General features: G+C 42.3%; 1 protein-coding gene across 1 annotated transcript in view; it reads left to right on the top strand.

Moving 5' to 3' along the window:
- Window positions 1–336: 336 nt before the first annotated feature.
- LOC135222000 (trithorax group protein osa-like) overlaps window positions 337–22,941 on the top strand; it is a gene marked incomplete in the record, with an annotated part of 406,131 nt that continues 383,526 nt past the window's right edge. Inside the window, 2 exon segments of the mRNA XM_064260109.1 lie at window positions 337–454; window positions 22,185–22,312. Coding sequence (XP_064116179.1) covers window positions 22,250–22,312 — 63 coding nt within the window.

The raw sequence follows: 22,941 nt of genomic DNA, 5'->3' as shown, positions 1-22,941 counted from the left end.
GTGGGTTTGGTTTAGAATAAGATCATCTAAGGCTCTAGGATTATATTAGACTGGTATAATGTTGGCTCGGGCTAGTGCCGTACCTACCGTCCTCTTTTCAACCAACAGAGATGATAATAGCTACAGCTGTAGGACGGTCGCGCTACTGGAATCTAGCTATCTATAGAAATAGCTCATATTTTAAAATCCTCCGCAGTTTTCTTCAGATGAAAATTTTAAAACTAACCAATGCAGAGATAAAATTCCATTTTAAATAAAAAAAACTATATAAATAAGAAAATAAGAGAATGAATAAAGAATAATATGCATCGGTGTCCACGTCAACCTGGTGATAAGGGGTTATCCATTTTTAAGAACTGGCAACAGTGCGTAAACACTCTTCCGGGCATTTGTAGTTTATTGAGGGTTGCAGTAGAGCAGTAAACAAGAAGTTTATTTTCTGAATCAAACCACCGTAAGTACTGTTGCTAGTAAGTCAGCATTGATCAGGTGGCGCATTTCACATATCCCTATTTTTGTTGTAGAGTGAACGGTGACAGCGTTCGGCGAGTGAGATCACAAATGTTCGCAATTGAAAGGGAATCATGAATTGAGAAGCAATGACACGAGCCAGGCGAGACGTACCTAATCCTTCCCCCCCCCCCCCCCCCCCCCCAAATCCCCCCCCCCCCCCCCCCCCCCAAAGCTATCTGAGGATACTACTCAGTGGGTCATCTAGCCAACCCTACTGTTAGACTGTGATCATGTAGAATGAGATAGGTCAGGGGATGTGTTGACGGTTCTTAGCATCAGTTCCTATAAATGTGATAGGTACCTAGGTCTACCGTAGGTAAAACGGTCCTGGTAGGCTAGACCACTATAGGTAGCTCTTAGGTTAGGTTAACCTTTCGGGTATTTCTGGTGATAAAAGTTCACTCTCGACGTTGTTAGGAAGTCACGTGAAGTCGTTGATCCCGTTGCTAAATAGGTAGCTAACTACTGGTTCCGTGCAACTTTAAAAACACCATACAAACAAGCTAGGGATTAGGCCAAGCTAATTGGGTTACAAGGGTAAACAACCGCATGGACTGGCCCATCACACCGACGGTCACGGATGTCCACCCTCTGAAAAAGTACTTAGGGTAAAACATCACTGACTACCAACCTTTATCACGCTGGACGGGTCTTATTCACACGATATTTAATTGGTGAAACAAGAATACAATTACAACTCTAAGCATACCATTCAAAAGATTGAAGTTTCGTCAACATAATGTGATGTATGAAAGCCCCATACGAACTAAAATAAGCATATGACGCTCTTCGTAAAATAGTATGTTTTCAAGGCAGTTTTTAAATCCAATAGGGTAAATAACCGTAGGGTCCAGAGTGGACCATGTTCGATCAGCGTGTACAATCCCAAAAAAAGTACATTATAACGCGTTCTGACATCGGAGATGGGCATCAGTCGCGACTTGTTGGTGAGAAACGGAGCTAAAGACCTCTACTCTCCTTTCGAACTAAGTATTTTCTCCAAAGTTAGAAATTAAGGCCAAATTTTACGATTTAAACAGAGGGTAGTGAAAACGGTCTCAAACGTACTGCAAATCTCACCAAAACGCGTTCAACATTTTTACTTACAACTCGAAGTATTTAGAAGATTGACGCCATCTCGATGTTTACGGATTCGCTTGTGTCAATAAACTAACCATTTCCTATGATAAATCCGCACACCACTTGTGCCCACAGACGCTGGGGCACTTTTATCACAACAAACGGAAAACTTTTCTTCACCGAGTAAACAACTGTTTTGTAGAAGACGACGACGAAGCGTGCACTTCGATAATTTTTTAAATAAATAGTAAAACATCAATATTTTACATATTTATGATGATTAATTTGAAAATGTTCGTTATTGAAAAAGTAACTCGATTCTGACTCAAATTTAAGTAATTATTTTTTGGAATTAGAACGTTCTTTCAAGTCCTGTATTAGGTATGACGTCACGACATCTTGAGTTTCGTACCTATTGTAAATACTAATTGCTTTACTCAACTTTCTTGCAGAACAGTTTACATTTATTCATGCAGATTATCAGCTCTTCATGTAATTGGTATAATCATAATGCACATATATATCTTTATTATTTACTTTTTGGGGTATTTCTACAGAAGCAATCCGCGGTGGCTTAGACTATGGCAATTGACTGATTCCTATGTTATTTTAGTTACTGTACAAGATTTAAAAGTAATATCCATTCGGCCGGCTGTAACTAAGCAGTAATTGACCTTTGAAAGTTACATAATAGCCGCACCAAACTCAAAGGTATATTAAAGTTTAGTTCCAACCAAACGAAAAAAATATTCCTTACAACCCTTGTAAAGCAACTAAAATAACATAGAAAATGTCAATTGCCATAGTCTAAGTCACCGAAGAACGGTCCTATAGGAAGGTACCAAGTATTCGTTACAGTGAAGGAAATGTAAACACAGCTGCCATGTTTAAATTTCCCAACCACCACGGAGCCATATGTTCACTAAGGGGGGGGTTAAGGTGGAAGGTACGAGTTGTCTTAGCAGCACCCCACTGAATAGTAACATACCTTGACGCAACTTTCGGCGAAAGCCTAACACTCACTTACCTAAAAAATAATAATTAAGAATAATGTTTGGACCTTACCTTAAAGGGGTAGAGGGTACAAAGCAGCAGCTGCCTTTAAGAATGCGTGGAGGCAGGTCTTGGGTTCCTCAAAATGCAGCTTGAAATAAGCAACAGCCAAGTACCCGACGAAGTTATACATTCTCCTCCCATATCTTGGAGTCGACTGCCGGAGTTCCCTCCACCTCCTCTCGATAGTATTAGTATGGGCACCGGTTTCTGGGTCCACAAAGTTCATCGAGTGGTTGACTGTCAAGTGGACATAACCTTCATCTCGCAGGCAGTCATAAGCCCTCCAACAGTCAGAAATAATAGTGGTACCCGGCACAATGTATTCTTTGATAACTGCAAGCAGAGTCCCACTCGTCCTGTCGGGTACGGGAACAACGAAAAACTCCCGGGTCTGCCTGCAGATACCACCGAATACCCACTGGCCTTCGATGAGGCGACCTACGTTGTATTTTCTTCTCCCAAACTTCGCCTCATCGATTTCAACAATTGTGCCGGGCCCACCTATTTGCTGCTTCTGTTGGAAGCACCAATTAACTATGACCTGAAATAAAAGTCAGTGTTAGGGGTAAATAATTAAGTAGGGTAAATTTCATAATAATACAAGGCAGGTTGTGTATGAGAGAGAGGGAGGGGGGGAGAAGGAGGGGGTAGGAATGGAAAATGGTGAGGGGATAAGCAAAATACTTACTTCCCGGGAGAAGCTGGCCCAATCATTAATTGTTGAGTCTGACAGTCCAAGTTCTGTTCTCGCAACCTTGTAAGAAAAAAAATCACTCGCATACAGGTATGCGAAGAACAGAACTGTCTCAACATCAAGGTGGGACCCAGAGAACCAAGTGCCCTTAAACAAGGAAAAGTAGTAAGAACAGCGTTTCTTCGCTTTCTTACTATGCGGTCGATAAGACCGGTCACACCTAAAGGTAAACGTGGAGGGAAAAATACCAATTATAAACATGAAAATATGGAGTAGGTCATAAATGTTATAGGTGTAATATGATATTGCCATTAATCTAGGGCCGGGTCATATCACGGTTACATGTAGAATCCAACAAACTATTCGTAAGGTATTTACCTAAAGCACCTCTTTTGCAGATCTAGGCGGCACTCATTCCCACAATGGGGGCAAAATAAGACCGCTGCCTTCCTCCAGGAGGGCCGTGGTCCTGGCATTAAACAGACCAGCCGTTCATAATTACCTGAGTAATAGGTAGAAAAAATCTTTGTGTAACTGCAATGGGGCAAAAATACCTGCTTTCTCAGGGAGGCCGTGGTCCTGGCAAAAAAACCCGATAGGTCCGATCATAATTACCTGAGTTAAAAGGCAGAGAAATCTTTGTAACTCGTGTAACAATTGTTACATGAAGTTGGCAAAGAGTTCCTGGTGAGGGGCTGGGGCGAGCGTGAGTTGATGCAGCAGTGGATGGTCATGGCGGCAGATTCAACAGTGTTGGGAGTTCTACAGTTAAGAGTGGCAGAGGCCAGACCGTAGAAAACAAGGGTAGGAGAGGTGGGTGGGGTGGAGTAGTAAAAATGCTTTGATGCTATTGGTTGAAGCAGGGTGGGGCTGAGGTAAATGAACAAGCACTTAACAAGATAAGTTGGCAATGTTAAGGGTAATAAAAGTAAATGGGTAGTTAAGGAACTAAATGTAAATGTGGGATGGGTTCAAAATATGAATTAATACAAATACATATATAACGGGCCCAGGAGGGGGTGGGATTTAAGTCCTGGGTGGTAAATGTGTAATAGGGCCCTATAGTTGTTATATAAATACAAAATACCAAATTAAACATAGGTTAGCATATAACAAAACTAATTAAACTTGTAGGGGATGTTGCCTGACCAGTGGGGTGGGTTGGACCTGCTGTAACCCCCCTTAAAGAACCAAACCAACCAATACCTAGCAGGGGATGTAACCTTACTTAGTAGGGAACTTAACCTAGTATGGAATATTGCCTGACAGGGGGCTTCGCCCCCCGTACCCGTTAAAGGCCCTTAAAGGCCTAACCTAAACCTAGTAGGGAATATTGCCTGACCAGGGGGGGGCTTCGCCCCCGTACCCCCTTAAAGGCCTACTAACCTAGTTAGGGGAATATTGCCTGACCAGGGGGCTTCGCCCCCCATTAACCCCCCTTAAGGGCCTAACCTAACTAGTAAGGAAATGTAACCTCAACCAACTTAACCTAACCTAACCTTACCTTACAACCTTACATCTTGTCTGGGTTGCCCAAGGTCCCTCAGTGTGAGGACCTCTAATGTCTACCAGAGAGTTGCTAGTACATCTTCCGGTATATTTTGCATCTTCCAATCTTGGATGGTCTGGGCATGCAGTTTCAGATATTTTGTCGAGTTATTCTTAAACACATCTACGCTCACTCCTGATATATTCCTCAGATGAGCTGGCAACGCATTGAATAGACGCTGCATTATCGATGCTGGTGCGTAGTGGATTAATGTCCTGTGTGCTTTCCTTATTTTTCCTGTATATTTTTGGGCACTATTAATCTACCTCTGCTTGCTCTTTCTGATATTTTTAGTTCCATGATATTTTCTGCTATTCTTCTATCTGTTTCCATGCCTGAATTATCATGTAGCGTTCTCTTCTCCTTTCAGACTATATAATTTTAAGAATTGTAGTCTTTCCCAGTAGTCTAGGTCCTTAACTTCTTCTATTCTAGCTGTAAAAGGACCTTTGTACACTCTCTATTTGTGCAATATCCTTTTGATAGTGTGGGTACCATATCATATTGCAATATTCAAGTGGACTACGAACATATGTTTTATAAAGCATAATCATGTGTCAGCTTTTCTTGTTTGAAGTGCCGTAACAACATTCCCATTTTTGCTTTACTTTTGCCAACAGAGTTGCTATTTGATCATTGCATAACATGTTCCTATTCATCATCACACCAAGGTCTTTAACTGCTTCCTTATTTGTGATGGTCTCATTATTAGGTCCCTTATATGCATAGCTTTCTTTCTCTGTCTCCATAATTTATTGATTCAAATTTATCAGAGTTAAATACCATCCTATTTACCTCTGCCCAATCATATACTTGTTAAGGTCTCTTTGTAGAGCGTTCCTATCTTCATCACAAGTAATTTCTCTACTTATTCTTGTGTCATCTGCGAAACTACTCACTACCGAATCCTTAACATTATTGTCTATGGTCTTCAATCATAATAACAAACAGTATTGCAGCTAACACCGTACCTTGCGGCACACCGGATATTACCTTGGCTTCATCCGATTTCGCGTCGTTTGCAATAACTATCTGTTTTTCTGTGTGATAAAAATTCTTTTAATCCATCTCCTACTTTATCCACGATATTGTGTTTTTCTAATTTTCTTCGCCTCAATATATTTATGGTCTACTTTATCAAAAGCTTTTTGCAAAGTCTAAATGAAACCACATCTGTTCATTTCCGCTTTTCATATTTTTGGAATATGTTTTCACGGTGGACTAACAGTTGGGTTTGGTGTACTTTTCCGGGTACGAAACCATGGTTTCTGCCTTTATTAAACAAATTATTTTTTATTAAATGTTTCATAATATTTTTCTTCATTACCCTTTCACACTTTCTTATTATGTGATGTTAGACTCACAGGCCTATAATTACTTGCCTCTAGTCTTGATCCACTTTTGAAAGTAGGGGTAATATACGCTAATTTGTGCTCCATCATATATTTCTTGCCTGTATCTACACTTTGTCTTAATAATATTGCAAGTGGCTTTGCGATAGAATGAACTACTTTCTTTAACAAAATAGCAGGAATTCCATCAGGCCCTGCAGCAGCTCCATTTTTAATTTCATTAATAGCCTGCACAATATCAGCTTCATTAATATCTATGTCAGCTAAATATTCACTATTTTCATCCCTTACTTCTATATCATTATCTTCATTATCTATTCTTTAGGGGGTGAATTCTCTCTTATATCGTTCTGCCAGTATGTTGCAAATTTCCTTTTTTTTCACAATTCGTTAATCCCTTCAATTCTCAGAGGGCCTATTTCTATTCTTCTTTTATCATCTTCTTCGCATATGAGTATAATAGTTTGGGGTTTTGCTTGATATTTATTAGGGTTTTTTTCTTCCAAGTCCCGTTTTTCATTTTCTTTTGATTGTATAATCTTTTGTTCTGCATTTTCTATCTTACTTTTTAGGTCTATAACTTTCCATGCATTTTTTTCTTTTGCAAGACCTTTTTTCCACTTTCTGATTTTCTGGAACAAGATTCTTCTGTCTCTTGGTATGCATGAATGATGTTTACTTTTCTTCTTCGGTATATATTTTTCCACTATTATCTCCAATATTTTATATAATATCTCCGGTTATTTTACCCTTATGTCATCACTTACGAAAATGTTATCCCAATCTTTGTTTAATTCTTCATAATTTTGACCATTTTATATTTTTACTGTAGAAGTTGTGTATTTTCCATATCCTTCCCACTTTTTCATTTCTTGCTTATCTCTATTTTCACTTGCTTTGGAATGAACTGTTAATTCTATGACATTATGGTCTGAAATACTCGCATTATAAACTATTATTTCTTTAACATAATTCATCTCGTTCACAAATACTAGGTCTAAAGTATTTTCCTTTCTTGTTGGCAGGTGATTTATTTGTTGAATGTTGTATTCTAGTAGCATATCTAATAGCTTTTCAAATTGCCTCTTATCTTCTGCACTACTATACTCTCTTTTTTATATGTATAAGTACAACCACAATCTCCTATTCGTTCTTTCCATTCTTCGAAAGGAAAGTTGAAGTCTCCAGATAGGAGAATAGTCCAGTCCTTGTGATTTGATACATATATCATCAATTTTTCAATTATTAAGTCAAACTCTTTAGTATTAGGAGTCTATATTTTACTATGTTCATCAATTTTTCAGATTCAAATTCTACCGCTATTAGTTCACATTCTGAGTTACTATATTTCTCATATATTTTTCCTTGTTTTTTGTCTTTCTTATATATTGCGGTTCCCCCTTGATTCCTATTTTTTCTATCTGATCTATAAGTTTGGAACCCTTTTATTTGATCATCATTCCCAGTCTCTTGGGAATACCAGGTTTCACTTATATTCATTATATCTATTTTCTTTTCATTTTGGGTTAGTTCTTCTAAGTACTCTATTTTTCTTTTTGAGTTACTCGTAACTAAACCCTGCGCATTCATCACTATGATGGTTTGCGTGTTTTCCTCCTTATTTAATACTGATAGTATAAGGATTTTCCCATGTCTCTTTCCTGTTCTGGTATGTTGTTCTTTTTTTCATTTCCAGAAATTCTGACATTAAAAAATCCAACTTTTCCATAATATTTGATCTTCCTTCATCATAATTATTCATTTTGTGTCTGAATCTGCAATTTTCTCCGTTTCTGCAATATCCTCTTGCATAATAAATACAGTTATTATCTCTTGAGTAGAATTTCGGAGCTGATGCTTTGAAATTCTTTGCTGACACCTCTGCATATCTCATTGGTGGTTTGCTTTTCTCTTTTACCTGATATTCTTGATTTCTCTCTTTATTTGTTATTTCTTTCTTATTTTGGATTTTATTACTTGGTTGGTTATTTATTTGATATGATTCATGGCTACAGGGTGCTATATATTTGCATTTTTGTCGAACTTACATCCTTTTTCCTTCTTTTAGGTTTTTACATATTTTTGATGCAGATCTCTGCAATCATCCCCATATCCATCTAAGTATGCACATTTAGGGCAACATTGCCTGACCAGGGGGGCTTCGCCCCCCCCCCCGTACCCCCCCTTCAAAGGCCTAACCTAACCTAGTAAGGAATGTAACCTAACCAACCCTAACCTAGTAGGGAATATTGCCCTGACCAGGGGGGCTTCGCCCCCCCGTTTACCCCCCCTTTAAGGCCTAACTAACCAATAAGTAGAGGAATGTAACCTAACCTAACCTAACCTAGTAGGGAATAGTATTGCCTGATCAAGGGGGCTTCGCCCCCCGGTACCCCCCCTTAAAGGCCTAACCTAACCTAGTAAGGAACGTAACCTAACCTAGTAGGGAACTTAAACTAGTAGGGAAATATTGCCTGACCGGGTAACCTAACCTAACCTAGTAGGGAATGTAACCTAACATAACCTAGTAGGGAATATTGCCTGACCAGGGGGCTTCGCCCCCCCGCCCCTACCCCCCCTTAAAGGCCTAACCTAACCTAGTAAGGAATGTAACCTAACCTAACCTAACCTAGTAGGGAATATTGCCTGAACCATGGGGGCTTTGCCCCCCGTACCCCCTTTTAAAGGCCTAACCTAACCATAGTAAGGATGTAACTAACCAAACCTAACCTAGTAGGTACCGAGTAGAATGAATAACCTAACCAAACCCCCCCCCCCCCCCCCCCCTCCCCCCACCACCCCCCCCCCCCCCCCCGGTATCCACCCTTGAAGAACTAACCAACCTAGCCTAACCGGGTAACCCCCTTCAAGGAAGTAAAACTAGTAGGTAAACCAACATATAACAAACTAAACCTAGTAGGGTATGTTGCCTAATGGGGGGAGGGGATTCAGCCCCCAGTAGGTAAAATGACATATAAACCTAACTTTGATGGGTGTGGAAGTAGTGTAAAATGTTAAAAGTAACCATACATAACTGCATAATAGTAAGGAAACTGGAAGGGAGGTGTAAATTGTAATGTCTGTAAAACTGTATAATGGAATATATTTAAATGTAGGTTTTATAATAATAATGGCAAACTTTAATCTAGGTATTGGTATCGGTGAGAAATGCATTGTAAATGGTGTAACGTAAAGAGCCAGTCGTGAATACTGGAAAGGGGAGGGATTGACTTGTGTATTAATGATATAGGGAGTGTGTATGTAATATGCAACGCAATGTGCAATTTCACGTAACAGGTAGGTAGGTAGGTATCGAAACGTCCTAAAACTGAGTTCTATATCTGTCCTCAATTATAACATAATATTTCAAGTTATATATGGTGAAATGATTAGGTGGGGATATTTCAAAACAGTTATTATACAAATACTATGGAAAAAGGAAAAGGAATAAACACTAGAATTCACATAACATGTTTAATAAACAAATTAGGTAAATGCTTTTCTGTAACTCAACGTATGGTTACCAGCCAGGGTTCCCAGATGACACCACTACCAACCAGCCAATGTCGACCATGAAACCAGCCAAAATCTCAGCCAAATGGAAATCCAAACCAACCCAAATAACCGGCAAATATATGTGCGTTATATTTATCTTTATAAATGCATATTTTTTATCATATATATACTTGTATAGCGGCATCATAGTTTTAGTTAGATAATATAAACTAATATAAGAATACAGGAAAAAAAAACGAGAATGAATTGAAATTTTGAAATGAGGCTCGTTCTCTGAGAATCTGGCGGTCTGTTTTGTGGTCGTCTGGTGTGTGTGTGATTTTTATTTTAATTCCATCTACATATTTTGTTTAAATGTTACCAAGTTTTTACTGAAAACCTATTCAAATTCCCCAGATTTTCCTGAAAACCTTCAAAAATTCCCAATCTGGGGAGAGATTCCTCAAACGTGGGATCAGTGTTTAGCTCAAACAGAAAGTGTTTGAAAACCAGCCAAAATACCACTAACCAGCCAAAGTGAATTTTTACCCACCAAATTAGGAAAAAAAGCCAAATTTGGTGAGAAACTGCCAAATCTGGGAACCCTGTTACCACCCAATCCTTCACTCAGTCTGGTAGCAATGTAGGGGTCATACTGTAACGTGTTTGGCTAAATACATGTATCCCTCCCGTAAACCCCCATTTGTTTCCTCACTAAGAAGTCTGAGTTTAGGCCAAAAGCTCCCTTACAGTTAGAGCATGCGCAGTAGCATTAGCGCATGCGTAGTAGGATTCAGTGTTGTGGTATGTCTAACATTTATTGGAAAGAGTTGTGAGAACCTGCGGAAAGTCTTCTTCATAGATCTCTTCGCAAGGTAGAAGACGAACAGGCTTCCTATAGACTGCTTCCTTTTCCTCGAACCAAGAGAGGTAGCAATATACGCAATCTTTAATTTAAAAGAGGGGAATAAACTTTAGTCTTTTTTGCCCTAGTTATAAATTCTTAACAGATATTAAGATAAATGGGCGTCAAAGGAAGAGAGGATGAATGCCTCATTTTGGCCTTAGAGAGGTTAGATTCACAGAAGTCACGTTCTTCTCACAGCATGTTTCGTAAGGCTTTTCCAAGAGTATCTGGATATTCTATCAGAATCTATTATAAATAGACCTGAAAAACCTCTCCACTCTGAGTCGGTCTGCGTGCAGACTGACCAGAAGTAGACATGAATGAGAGGAGTTTTTCAAGGTAAAAGACATGGTAGACATAGAATTGCTGCAGATCGTGCTAGATGGAATGGGGAAACTGTCCTCTTCCGATACCTCTGTGAACCACATGGGGGTTTTTTCTTCCCTTTCAGAGGGAAGAATCACCTTTGTATATATCTGCTATCAATAATGCAGTAAAAGGCTATACTCTGTCTCTACAAGGAGAATTAAGATCTTCGGGATCTTATACGATACCCCAATACGACATGAGTAGGATATCAATTGGATTAACACAGACAATGCTCTAACCAGGCGCCAGCCAGGCGACATCCAGGCGCCAGCCAGGCGCCAACCAGGCGCCAGGCTCCAGGATCTCCAGCTTCTTTGTGTTTGGAGATAGAATTCACCAAGAGTCTCCTCTTTGAGATTTGTCACAAGATCAGTTGTTTCCTGACAGGGACACAAGTTGTCGCACAGGCGGCCGTTGCCCGTGTCAGGATGGACTGAGATTGTGGGAAGTTTCTAGCAAGAACAAACTTCTCATGACAGGGACTCTAGTGGTCGCATAAGCGTCTTCATCTCTGTCAGGATGGTTTGATTTGGAGAGACTTTTTTTGCAGGATCAGCCTTCACCTGCCAGGTACTCAAGATGTCGCACATGTGAACGTAACCTTGTCAGGATGGGGCTGTTACTGCTTAAAGCCCTTCACCTTGTGAAGAGAGGCACTCTCCTCAGGTGACTCATTCTTCTCTCAGCATTATGGGACAAAGATATATCAGACTAGGAAGTCAATGAGGGTGCAGGTCTTTCAGATTACAAGACCTTAGCACCCTTTTATTGCATGAATTCGGAGAGTCTCTTGAGTCCTGCACACCCCTCCTTCTCCTTGTTCATTACTATTAAGGGGATTATAAATCATCCTCTTCTATAGATATTTGCAGCAAACCGTTTTTCATTATTTGATTTGAGGATCTTTCAAATAGTAGAGGGAATGGGATCCTTTTTTTTTTGGACCTCAGATTCTGTGTTCCGACAAGATGGAACTGCTCCTCGTTAAATTTCTTTGAGAAATTTTATGAGGTAATTCTTTGTTTCTCTTGGTCCTAAACGACCAAGAAGACAAGTGAATTTTTTATGCATTGGAATCTCGCTTCAGGTTCTATGGATACTCGGCTATGGGTTCTTGCCAGCATAGTATGTCTGGTGAAAGAACTAAAACCCTCTATTCCTGACTCAACGCTTTCAGATAGAGGTTCCGTTGTCCAGGCAGGGTACTTACGTTTTCAACCACAGATAATGGTTCAAACGTTTGCCTACAGAGTCTTTGGGATGCGATGAGGGCTCGAAATGCTTCCCAGAAGGTATTCAGAGGGATACAATAAAGAGTTAAAAATCAGGAGTCCTCCAAATTTCAACTCGGTGTCTCCTTCGACTTCCAGGCTCCTTCCCTTCCTTCGGTCAAGGATAGGGAAGATTCTGCAATGAGGAACTTCATCAACATGTAAGAAGAGATCTCGTTAGCAACGGAAGTACTCAAGAAGAATCCTCCTCGGAGGAAGACTCTTATCTCTCGTACTGTTAGATATCCTATCGTCTAATGGATGTAGCTGACTACAATCTCCTCCCCTTGCCGGAGAGGCCAAAAGCTCAAAGTGGAAGAATTTCTTCCACCCTTCTCCAGTATCCTGATAAACTTTTGTGGATGTTCAGGACTTTCGGACAATGTAGCGCCAACTAGGCGCCAAATGCCAAAACAGGCGTAAAAAATGCCAGAGGCAGACAATTCGAAGGAACACTGTCATTGTCTGATGAGAAGAAAGAGCGGGTCTCCAACCTAGCGCAGATGCGCTAGAGGCGAGCAAATCGGACAGATAAGAGCGTCCGATATGGACATCGCCAGACATCCTCGAGACTCTACCAAGCTCGAAGCTCCAGCAAGTGGGGAGGAGCCAGCCAGGCTCCAGGCGCCAAAAAGAGCCAGTCTGGAGCCAGGCGCGAAGCTCCTTCCAGGCGCGAGGCGCCAGCCAGGAGTCAGGCAAAAAGCGCCTTACAGGCGCTAGGTGCCAACCAGGCGTCAGGCGCCAGGCAGGCAGCCAGGCGCGAGGCGCCAGCTAGGAGCGAGGGACAGGCAGGCGCGAGGCGCCAGCCAGGCAAGAGGCGCCAGCCAGGCACGAGGCTCCAGCCAGGCTCTAGGCTTCATCCAGAACAGATCCATTTCAAAGAAAGCCCTGGTCTTCTTTGAAACAAGTGTGATCGCTAAAGCACTTGGTGAGTAACTTGATGATTCCTTCACACAGCTGAGAATTAAAAGCGCATGAAGTGCGAGCTTTTATGAATTCTTGTTCTTTCCTAACAATATGTCATGAGGACATATTAGCTGTCACTTACGGGAGATGCAACTCTGTGTTGACTTCCCATTACACGAAGGAGGTCAAGTTGACCTACAAGAGATCCTTCTCTCTTGGTTATACGTGTCTACGGATACGTTGCTGGGATAGGGAGCCGACACTGATCCTTAGCTAGTGAGTTAAATTTTATTTTAACATAGTGTTTTTTCTTTGGGTTGTTTGAAAGGAGTTTGGGGATAACTCTTTTCAAATTAAGCACAAACCCTCGTGTTAGGATCAGGTGATCGGGTTTGGTGTTGTGCTCCTTAATTATGCCACTAGGCATAGGTGTATTGTCATGTAAGTGGATAAGACCCCATTGACAAAAGACCATTAGATTCTGTCGAGTAAGTGGATAAGACCCCATTGACAGATCTACAAGAACTCTTAGCAATAGGTCACATCCTCGCTGAGGCTCTTTAGACGAAGCAGACTCCTAGCAATAGCTAGGAAGTCAACCCTTCGTCTAAACACATAGGAACCAAGGTTTTATTTATTTATTACCTACAACGTATGTTGTTTACCTGTCTATTCAGTAATTAGCTGTCTCTTACCCTCCTCCAATGGTGTGAATCAGCTATGTATATATCTGACAGGTAAGTTGAATGTATAAAAATGATATTGTTATGATACATTAAAGTTTTATACATACTTACGTGGCAGATATATACAATTAATCAACCACCCAACCTCCCCTCAGGAGACAAGTGGAAAAGAAAATCTGATAGAAAACGGGAATGGTTCCTATTCCTGCCACCCTGCGGCAGGCACGTAGATCACCTGACCTACCTGTAGCGCGTGCCGTGAAATTCGAATTTCTGTCAGGAAGATGGAGTCAATAGCTATGTATATATCTGCCAGGTAAGTATGTATAAAACTTTATTGTATCATAACAATATCATTTTCATAATAAAATTTATTATTATGATATTTACCTACTGTTAAAGTAGACCCACCAAGCCTCCCCACAACTTAGTGGGCTGTCAAGGAGAATTCTGATAAGAGCTAAAACATTCGAAACACACCTGGTGGAGAACAGGTAAACTAGACAGTCATCCGGGCAGCCATTTGATTTTTTTTGTTTGAATGCCTAATCGGCAGGGAGATAGTATAGCTAATTTGTTCATGAAACTTACCCAGCAGATATATATATAGCTGTATTTCTCCGAAGTCCGACAGAATTTCAAAACTCCCGGCTCACGCAGTGGTCGGCCAGGTGGTTAGTACCCATTCCCGCCGCTGGGAGGCGGGTGTCAGGAACCATTCCCATTTTCTATTCAGATTTTTTCTGTCGCCGGTGTTGATAACAACTGTTTTCAACACCTCCGTCTAGGATTTTCGAAACTTCTCTGTTACTTGAGTATCCTGTTTGTTTTTTTGGTTATCGAACGTGGATTGTGACTAGGCTTACGCTGATAGTGGATTGGATTTGAATTTGGTTTGGTTTTTTCCTTTAACTAAGATGTCTGGGACTAGTTTATCTAGCACCAGAGTGTGTTGTATGGAAGGTTGTAAGGTGAGGCTACCGAAAGGTTCGGTAGACCCACACACAATATGTAATAATTGTAGAGAACATACGTGTATAATAAAATGACCGTTGTAAGGATGTGAATGTCTGTCTGATTCGGGTGGAAGGCTTATGAATCTATGTGCGGAAATTGGAGCGTGATAGGATACGGAGATCTTCCTCCAGGAGTGTATCAGTCAGTAGAAGTAAGGGTAGTAAGGTTTCTCCTACTATACATTCAGTAGTTGGTACACCTAAATCTGTTGTGCCTTCGGGCCCTGAAAATGTTGTGCCTTCGGGCCCTGAAAAATCAGTGGAAGACAATGCCCTTTCTTCTACGATTCTGGAATCAATACGAAACCTAGAATCTAAAGTTGCTCGCTTTGGAGGGTAAAAGCATTATTAGTGAACAAAAGTGCAGTGAAAGTGCCCCCAGTGTTGTGGGAGGAGGGGGGCGTCAGATCGGCCCTATAATGCCTCTAGGCCTGGACCTCTGTCAAACTTCCAAGCCCAGGAAGACGGACATGTCGAAAGCCGCAGGAGGGTTACGGGAACCCCCACCGTTTCTGGCGGGGTCCCTTCGGCAGAACCTGTAGACGATCCCAGGCTGCCAAAGAGTGTGCGAGTGCGGCGTATCCTCCGCGAGTGCTTTTCGTCCTCGGAGGCGTCCTCCCTAACAGGAGTTGGAGCATGAGAAGACGCTCACGTCCTCTGAAAAGAGCTATGACGTTAAATGTCGCACAGGCGGCTATCGTCAGTAGTCTCTCAGAGGAGGGCGCAGAGTCTCTTTGCGCTGCTTCTTCGTTACGGGCTTCGCCTCGAGACTTGGATTACTCTCCACCGCAAAAAAGATCGAAAACTCAAGGTGTCGCACAAGCGGCCAGAGTCTTCGATCGCAGTGAAGAAGACGCTTCACGTCCTTTTTCGCCTGTTGGTTTGCGGTCTTCACCGGAGAGTTTTGCTGCATGGACTCCTCAAAGGAGAATTATGATGTCATCTGACGAGGACGCCTTGGAGCGGCCTAGTCGTTCTAAGAATAGAAGAACGGGTCCTGTGAGAAGGGATAGGGCTTCCCCTTGCCCCTCGCCTTCTCATAGGATCAGTTTTTCTCCTGAAAAAGAATCTTCTACTACAAAGAGTGTTATCAGGTCGATGCAACAACAACTTGCTTCGTTGCTGGCTGAGAGAGAATCAGAAATTTGTCCGAGAAGAAAAGATGATAGATTACCGATTAAAAGATCTAAGAGGTCTCCCGCACGGGTGGACCGATCGTCTCTTTCGCCTGTGAGTACTCATTCTAGATTTCGTGCGTCTCACCTGCAGTTGGAGAAAGGGCATGAAAAACTTCCTACGAGGATTCGCCCAGACTCTCGAGGCTCGCTTTATACAAGAACGGACGATCCTTAGATTACGAAACGAGGAACGTATAACATGTTCTGAGAAACTCGACGCTCCTAGTTCGGCTTGGAAGGAGCGGAGTGTTCACAGGGACGCCTGTTTAGACAAGCGGTACGCTCGGGCAGACGTCGAGCGTGACGCTCACCTGGACGCCAGGCGTGGCGCTCGGAGGGACGCCGAGCGTGACCCTCACCTGGACGCCAAGCGGGACGCTCGGCTGAGTGTCGAGCGTGACGCTCACCTGGACGCCAAACGTGGCGCTCGGCTGGACGCCAAGCGTGACGCTCGGCTGGACGCCAAGCTTGACGCTCGGACGGATGCCAAGCGAGACGTTCAAACAGACGCTTTGTTTCATATCCATCAGATATCACAGCAAGGTATTAGTATGGAACCTCAACTGCAATCGGCTTTTCGAAGGGACTCCCATCGAGAGAATGAGCAAGAAATTGGTACCCGCTTTATCTGAATCTTTAGATATTAATATTCAGAATGCTCCATGCACGTCTAAACAACGATCTTCATTAAAGCTCGGAGTGAAAGGACTTGTACCACCAGCTTCGGGAGTCCCCTTGGTCACTCCTATAGATGAGGAAGGATTAAGTAATATTTCAGAGGAAACGGAAGAGGATCAACCTGCTGTGTCAGATTCATCCGATTATCAAGTTTTGGTTCGATTGCTTGCCGGGATTCATTTGGAGAAGAGTTCAACCCGCAGCACCTCGGTCGCCTCCTTCTCAGTTTTCGTTGTCAAAAACAAATAAGACTCCTGGATTTGTTAAAATGACAAAGTCTCTTTCAACTAAGAGAGCTTTTAAGAAGGTGCAAGATTGGATGGAGTCTAGAAAAGCTCAAGGAAAGTTTTCCTTTGCCCAGCCTCCTTCAAGACTTTGCGGCAAGGCTGGGATCTGGTATGATACAGGTGAGGATGTCGGGTTAAGAGCTCCCGCATCGGCTCAAGGTGACTTTTCCAGTCTGGCGGTTGACGCACCAAGAAGGTCTCTTCTTTCGTCAGCTAAAATAGCATGGACACCGGCGGAGATAGACCACCATCTGAAAGGTCTTTTTCGGACAATTGAAGTATTTAATTTGACAGTTAGACTGGTGTTTGGGGCTGCTTGACACTAAGTCTCGTAGTCAAGACTCAATTAGCTTGGGGGAGCTATCCAGTGTTCTCGCTTGTATGGATAAGGCCGTCAGAGATGGTCAGAGGAATTGGCTTCACATTTTTGTGCAGGGCTCCTGAAAAAGAGAGCTATCTACTGTAAATTTAACTACCAAGCAGTGTCTCCAACACAGAAGGCAGAATTGCTTTTCGCCCCTCTTTCTGACCATCTCTTCCCCAGGCTATGATTAAAGATGTAGCTGGAAGTCTACAGGGAAAAAAGCTACTCAGGATCTATTAGCACAATCTTCTAGACGTCCTGCGGTTCCTTCGACTTCAACACGAAACCCAGTTTTCTAAGAAAATAAAGCCCTTTCGAGGTGAGCATCCTCTAGACCTTCTCTAGAGGAAGAGGACTCTCTAGAGGCAGAGCTCAGTCTAAGTCCAGAGGTAAAAAATGAGGAGGAAGTCCTTCAGTCGCCAGTAGGTGCCAGGCTTCATTTATTTGCAGAAGCTTGGAAGAAGATAGAGGCAGACAGCTGGTCGCTCAACGTCATCGAGAGAGGATACAAAATACCTTTCCTGAAGCCTCCTCCATGTGCGCAACCACCTATAGATCTATCACCCTCGTACCATGGAGAAAAACAACAGATCTTGTACGATCTGATAGAACAAATGCTCGAGAAGAAAGCAATAGAACAAGTCGAGGACATTCAGTCCCGGGTTTCTACAACAGGTTATTCCTGGTGCCGAAACAGTCGGGAGGCTGGCGGCCAGTTTTAGATGTGAGCAGTCTCAAACCTTTTTATAGAGAGACAGACGTTCAAGATGGAGACACCTCAGTCAGTGCTTGCGGCCTTAAGACAAACGACTGGATGGTATCACTGGACTGCAAGACGCATATTTCCACGTCCCGATACATCCCCAATCGAAGAAATATCTGCGTTTTGTCAGAAGGGAAGAGTTTTCCAATTCAGAGCTCTTTGCTTCGGTCTGAGTACGGCACCAATGATTTTCACAATTCTAATGAAGAATGTGGTGAGGTGGCTTCATCTTGCAAACATAAGGATCTCTCTCTATCTAGACGACTGGCTCATTCGAGCATCGTCGAAAGAAAGGTGTCTGAAGGACCTTCAATCAACCTTAACTCTAGCAAAGTCCCTGGGACTTCTAGTGAATTTCGAAAATAAGTCGCAGCTGATCCCCACACAGTCCATCGTGTATCTGGGGATTCAGATGGATTCAGTGGCTTTTCGAGCTTTCCGTCCCAGGGACGGCAACAGCAAGGATTAGAAAAAATATCAGTCTTCTTAAGGAAAGAATCATGCTCGGTGAGGGAATGGATGAGTCTGCTGGGCACCATTTCCTCGCTGGAGAAGTTTGTTTCCTTGGGGAGACTACATCTCAGACCTCTCCAGTTTTTCCTGAAGGAGGAATTGGAGGACAAAGAAAATTTGGAGACAATGTTGAGGATCCCAAAGGAGGTAAAGGATCACCTAAAGTGGTGGCTCGATCCTGTGAAGCTTTCGGAAGGAACTTCCCTCAAACTTCAGAGCCCCGACCTAGTGTTGTTCTCCGACGCGTCCACCACCGGGTGGGAGCTACACTTAGGGAGGGAGGAAGTGTCAGGCACCGGAGAGGGGAACAGGTGTTCTGGCACATAAATCTCAAAGAACTGGCGGCCATATACTTGGCACTTCAGTTTTTCAAGAAAAAGTCTCAAACAAGAGTAGTGCAGATAAATTCAGACAATACCACAGCTCTGTCATACATAAAAAACAAAAAGCAAGGAGGGACTCACTCGCGATCATTGTTCAACCTAGCAAGAGAGATCTTGTTATGGGCGAGAACTCAGAAAGTAACGATTCTAACGAGGTTCGTTGCAGGCGTGGAGAACGTCCGGGCAGATCTCCTCAGTCGGCAGGGTCAACTGCTGCCGACCGAGTGGACTCTGCATCAGGATGTGTCGTCGAGCTGTGGAAGTTATGGGGGCGTCCTCTAGTGGACGTCTTTGCGACAGCGAGAACAAAGAGGCTTCCGTTGTATTGCTCCCCCGTGCTTGACCCGGAGCAGTAGCAATAGATGCACTTCTTTGGGACTGGACAGGGATGGATCTTTACGCATTTCCCCCGTTCAAGATTCTGGGAGAAGTGATGAAAAAGTTTGCAATGTCAGAAGGGACGAGATTGACGTTAATCGCTCCTTACTGGCCAGCAAAGGAGTGGTTCACAGAGGTCATGACCTATGTAGTGGACTTCCCGAGGACATTGCCCATGAGGACAGATCTACTCAAACAGCCCCACTTCGAGAGATACCACGGAAACCTCCCCGCTCTGAGTCTGACTGCCATTCAGACTATCAAAAAGTTTGTCAGAGCGAGGGGTTTTTCTAGACCGGTTGCAAAAGCAATCGCCAATGCGAGAAGAGCTTCACGCTTGGAGTCTATCAATCGAAGTGGGCTCGTTTAGGAGCTGGTGCAGAAGACACGCATTTCCTCTACCACGACCTCTGTGAGCCAAATAGCGGACTTTTTGCTCTACTTGAGAAACGACCTAAAGCTTGCAGTCTCAACAATCAAAGGCTACAGAAGTATGTTATCTGTAGTCTTTAGACATAGAGGAATTGATTTGGCAAATAATAAGGATATCCACGATCTTTAAGGTCTTTCGAGACTATTAAAGATTCCTCAAACCTAAGTTCCACCATCATGGAATTTGGATGTAGTACTTAAATTCCTAATGTCAAATCGGTTTGAACCCCTTCAGAACGCCTCTTTAAGGGATCTTACTAAGAAAACTATTTTCCTAACGACTCTGGCGACGGCGAAGAGAGTTAGTGAAATTCAAGCCTTTAGCAAGCATATTGGTTTTAGGGGACATAATGCTGTTTGCTCATTAAGTCCTACGTTTCTAGCGAAAAATGAAAAATCCGTCTAACCCTTGGCCCAAAGTTTTGAGATTAAGGGTATGGCGGAAATCATTGGACACGAACCAGAGAGAGTCCTGTGCCCTGTCAGGGCTCTCAAGATTTATTTACAAAGAACGAAGGAATGTCGAGGTCCTTCTAGCAACTTATGGTGTTCGGTCAGAAGACAGATTTGCGATGTCGAAGAATGCTTCTGGCATTCTTCTTGAGAGACACCATTAGACAGGCGCATTCAATCTTGCGAAGACAGTGATGTTAAGCTGTTGAAAGTGAATGCCCATGAAGTGAGAGCTATATCTACCTCGGTAGCTTTCCAAAAGAACATGGCACTCAATGACATTCTGAGTGCCACCTTTTGGCGCAGCAACTCGGTGTTCGCTTCACACTACCTGCGGGATGTGAAGACGACCATACGAGAACTGCTATGCGCTTGGACCATACGTCGCAGCAGACACTTTGTTGGGGCTGGAAGTAGCACTCATCCTACCCTGTAGGAAATGGGTAGGTGAGTTTTTTTTGTTTATGGATTTGTTTTATGGTTGTAAGGTCGTCCGCCTGAGCCGGACTTCCTTTCCTTTAGCCTAAGTGATGTGGGAATGAAAATTGTTAGGCTGGTCAGGTGGTGAATTTTACTTCGTTGCCCCTCATGAAGTAATGGTTTCCAAAATGGGTCTAGTCACATTGTGGTCACTCTCCCGTTGACAGATCATCTAGAACTCACCAGCTATATAGGTCACTACCTTGCTGGAGACTCTAGTAAAGCAGTAGCAGACTTGGGTGACAGTAATCACGAAGTCAGCTATGCTAACAGGTAAGGAACCAAGATGTTATTCATCTGCATGTAATAGTTTCAAAATCCTTTTCTGTCTCTACCTCCAAAGGTGGGATTCAGCTATATATTATATCTGCTGGGTAAGTTTCATGAACAAATGATATTGTTAAGATACAATAAAGTTTGTTCATACTTACCTGGCAGATATATATAATCAAAGTACCCACCCACCTCCCCGCAGGAGACAGTGGGAATAGAAAAATCTGAATAGAAAATGGGGAATGGTTCTGACACCCGCCTCCCACGCGGGAATGGGTACTAACCACCTGCCGACCACTGCGTGAGCCGGGAGTTTTGAATTCTGTCGGACTTCGGAGAAATACAGCTATATATATCTGCCAGGTAAGTATGAACAAACTTTATTGTATCTTAACAATATCATATTTAACACTAGGTAAGTATCCAAATAATAAATTTTATTATGAAAATTTATATTGTCTGTATCTGCGAAGCTGTTCAAAGTCTGCAAGTCACACGACGCAAAACATATCAACTCTATTGTCTTTTCAAGTATTTTAGGTGTGGGGGGTCTCCTGGTGTTAAGATGGAAGGCTCTGCCTCACGCATTTGTGACGTCATAGAGCAATGTGTATGAATGATCTGTGTCATCACCATTGTCATACGTATTAGTATTCAGATCTGCAAAGTATATTCTGATCATTCTGTCTGAGCTGTAATTATAATTTGACAAAATAAAATTATTGAAAATATTAGGAAGAACTTGTATATAACTTGGTAAAATTAGCATATTTTTACAATTGTCTTAGGTAAAAGGGGCCTGTACTTACTGGGTGAGAAATATTCACTTTTAGCTTCATGTGAAAGGTACAGACATCTTTTTTTAGAATATCTTCTCGTATGCCATGGGCATATAGGCATATCTTCCTCTTTCAAATTTTTTTTTTACCATCCTTAAATTTAGCCTGATCATGGGTGTATGCATTAGCATATATTATTAACCTGGACTGTGAGGGTCAAACATCTAGCTTGAATTGTATTGGTTATTGGTAATCAGCTGTCATTACTGATCATATACTACATGAATTGTATTTGACGTTGTAAAAAGTTTTAAATAACTTTTTTTCAGGTTTATCTTCCTGATATGTTGATCCAGACCTGGTTACTACCTGGGCTATCCGTCCTACACCTTAGATGAGTATGAAGGTTACAAGACCTGCAGCTAGTTTGAAAGCTGCTCAAGAAGCAGCAGCAAAGGTTTGTTTCATAATTTATAAGCTTATTGTTATAATCTCAGTTATTTGAAATGACTCTTACCTTCTGTTAAAGTTATCTTCGCGCCATTAGATGCTAGTAGTAGTGTGATTGGCATACAAATTTAAAATATGTCGCTGACTAACCCACTAGGACTTTCTCTGCAATCACCTGTTTCCCATCAGGTGCCGCTGGAATGTTGTTCTCATCAGAATTCTTCATGCCATGTCCTTACACAGACATTGTGTATTGCTGGTAGTAATGATTTTGAAGATTTCAGGCTAATTTTTCTTTTTGCGTTACGCTATGTACAACAAGCAAAGATGAAAGCATTAGGCTGTATAGGAAAGTTGTCTATTCCTTTGTCTTGCGATGTTGCTTCTCCTCCGCCTCCATTATCTTACCTGGTAGCCTAGGTTAATTCCTCTCAATCCTCCTGCTCCGCTTTCTTTTGCTCCGTATGTGTTTCAGGAGAAAAAGATAAAAAGTAATTGAGATCTGTTTAGAAATTAGATGTAACCTGCCCTCTGGACTGGCCTGGGTCCTGTGGTCTTCTCCGCAGACAGAGAATCATGGTGTACCTTGGGACCAAGGTCTGTGCCCATTACCACCTCTCTCTACAGTCTCTCCAG

This window comes from Macrobrachium nipponense, chromosome 3 (genome assembly GCF_015104395.2).
Source record: "Macrobrachium nipponense isolate FS-2020 chromosome 3, ASM1510439v2, whole genome shotgun sequence".
In the NCBI taxonomy this organism is placed as follows: Eukaryota; Metazoa; Arthropoda; class Malacostraca; order Decapoda; family Palaemonidae; genus Macrobrachium; species Macrobrachium nipponense.
This window is presented reverse-complemented; position numbering and strand designations above follow the sequence as displayed.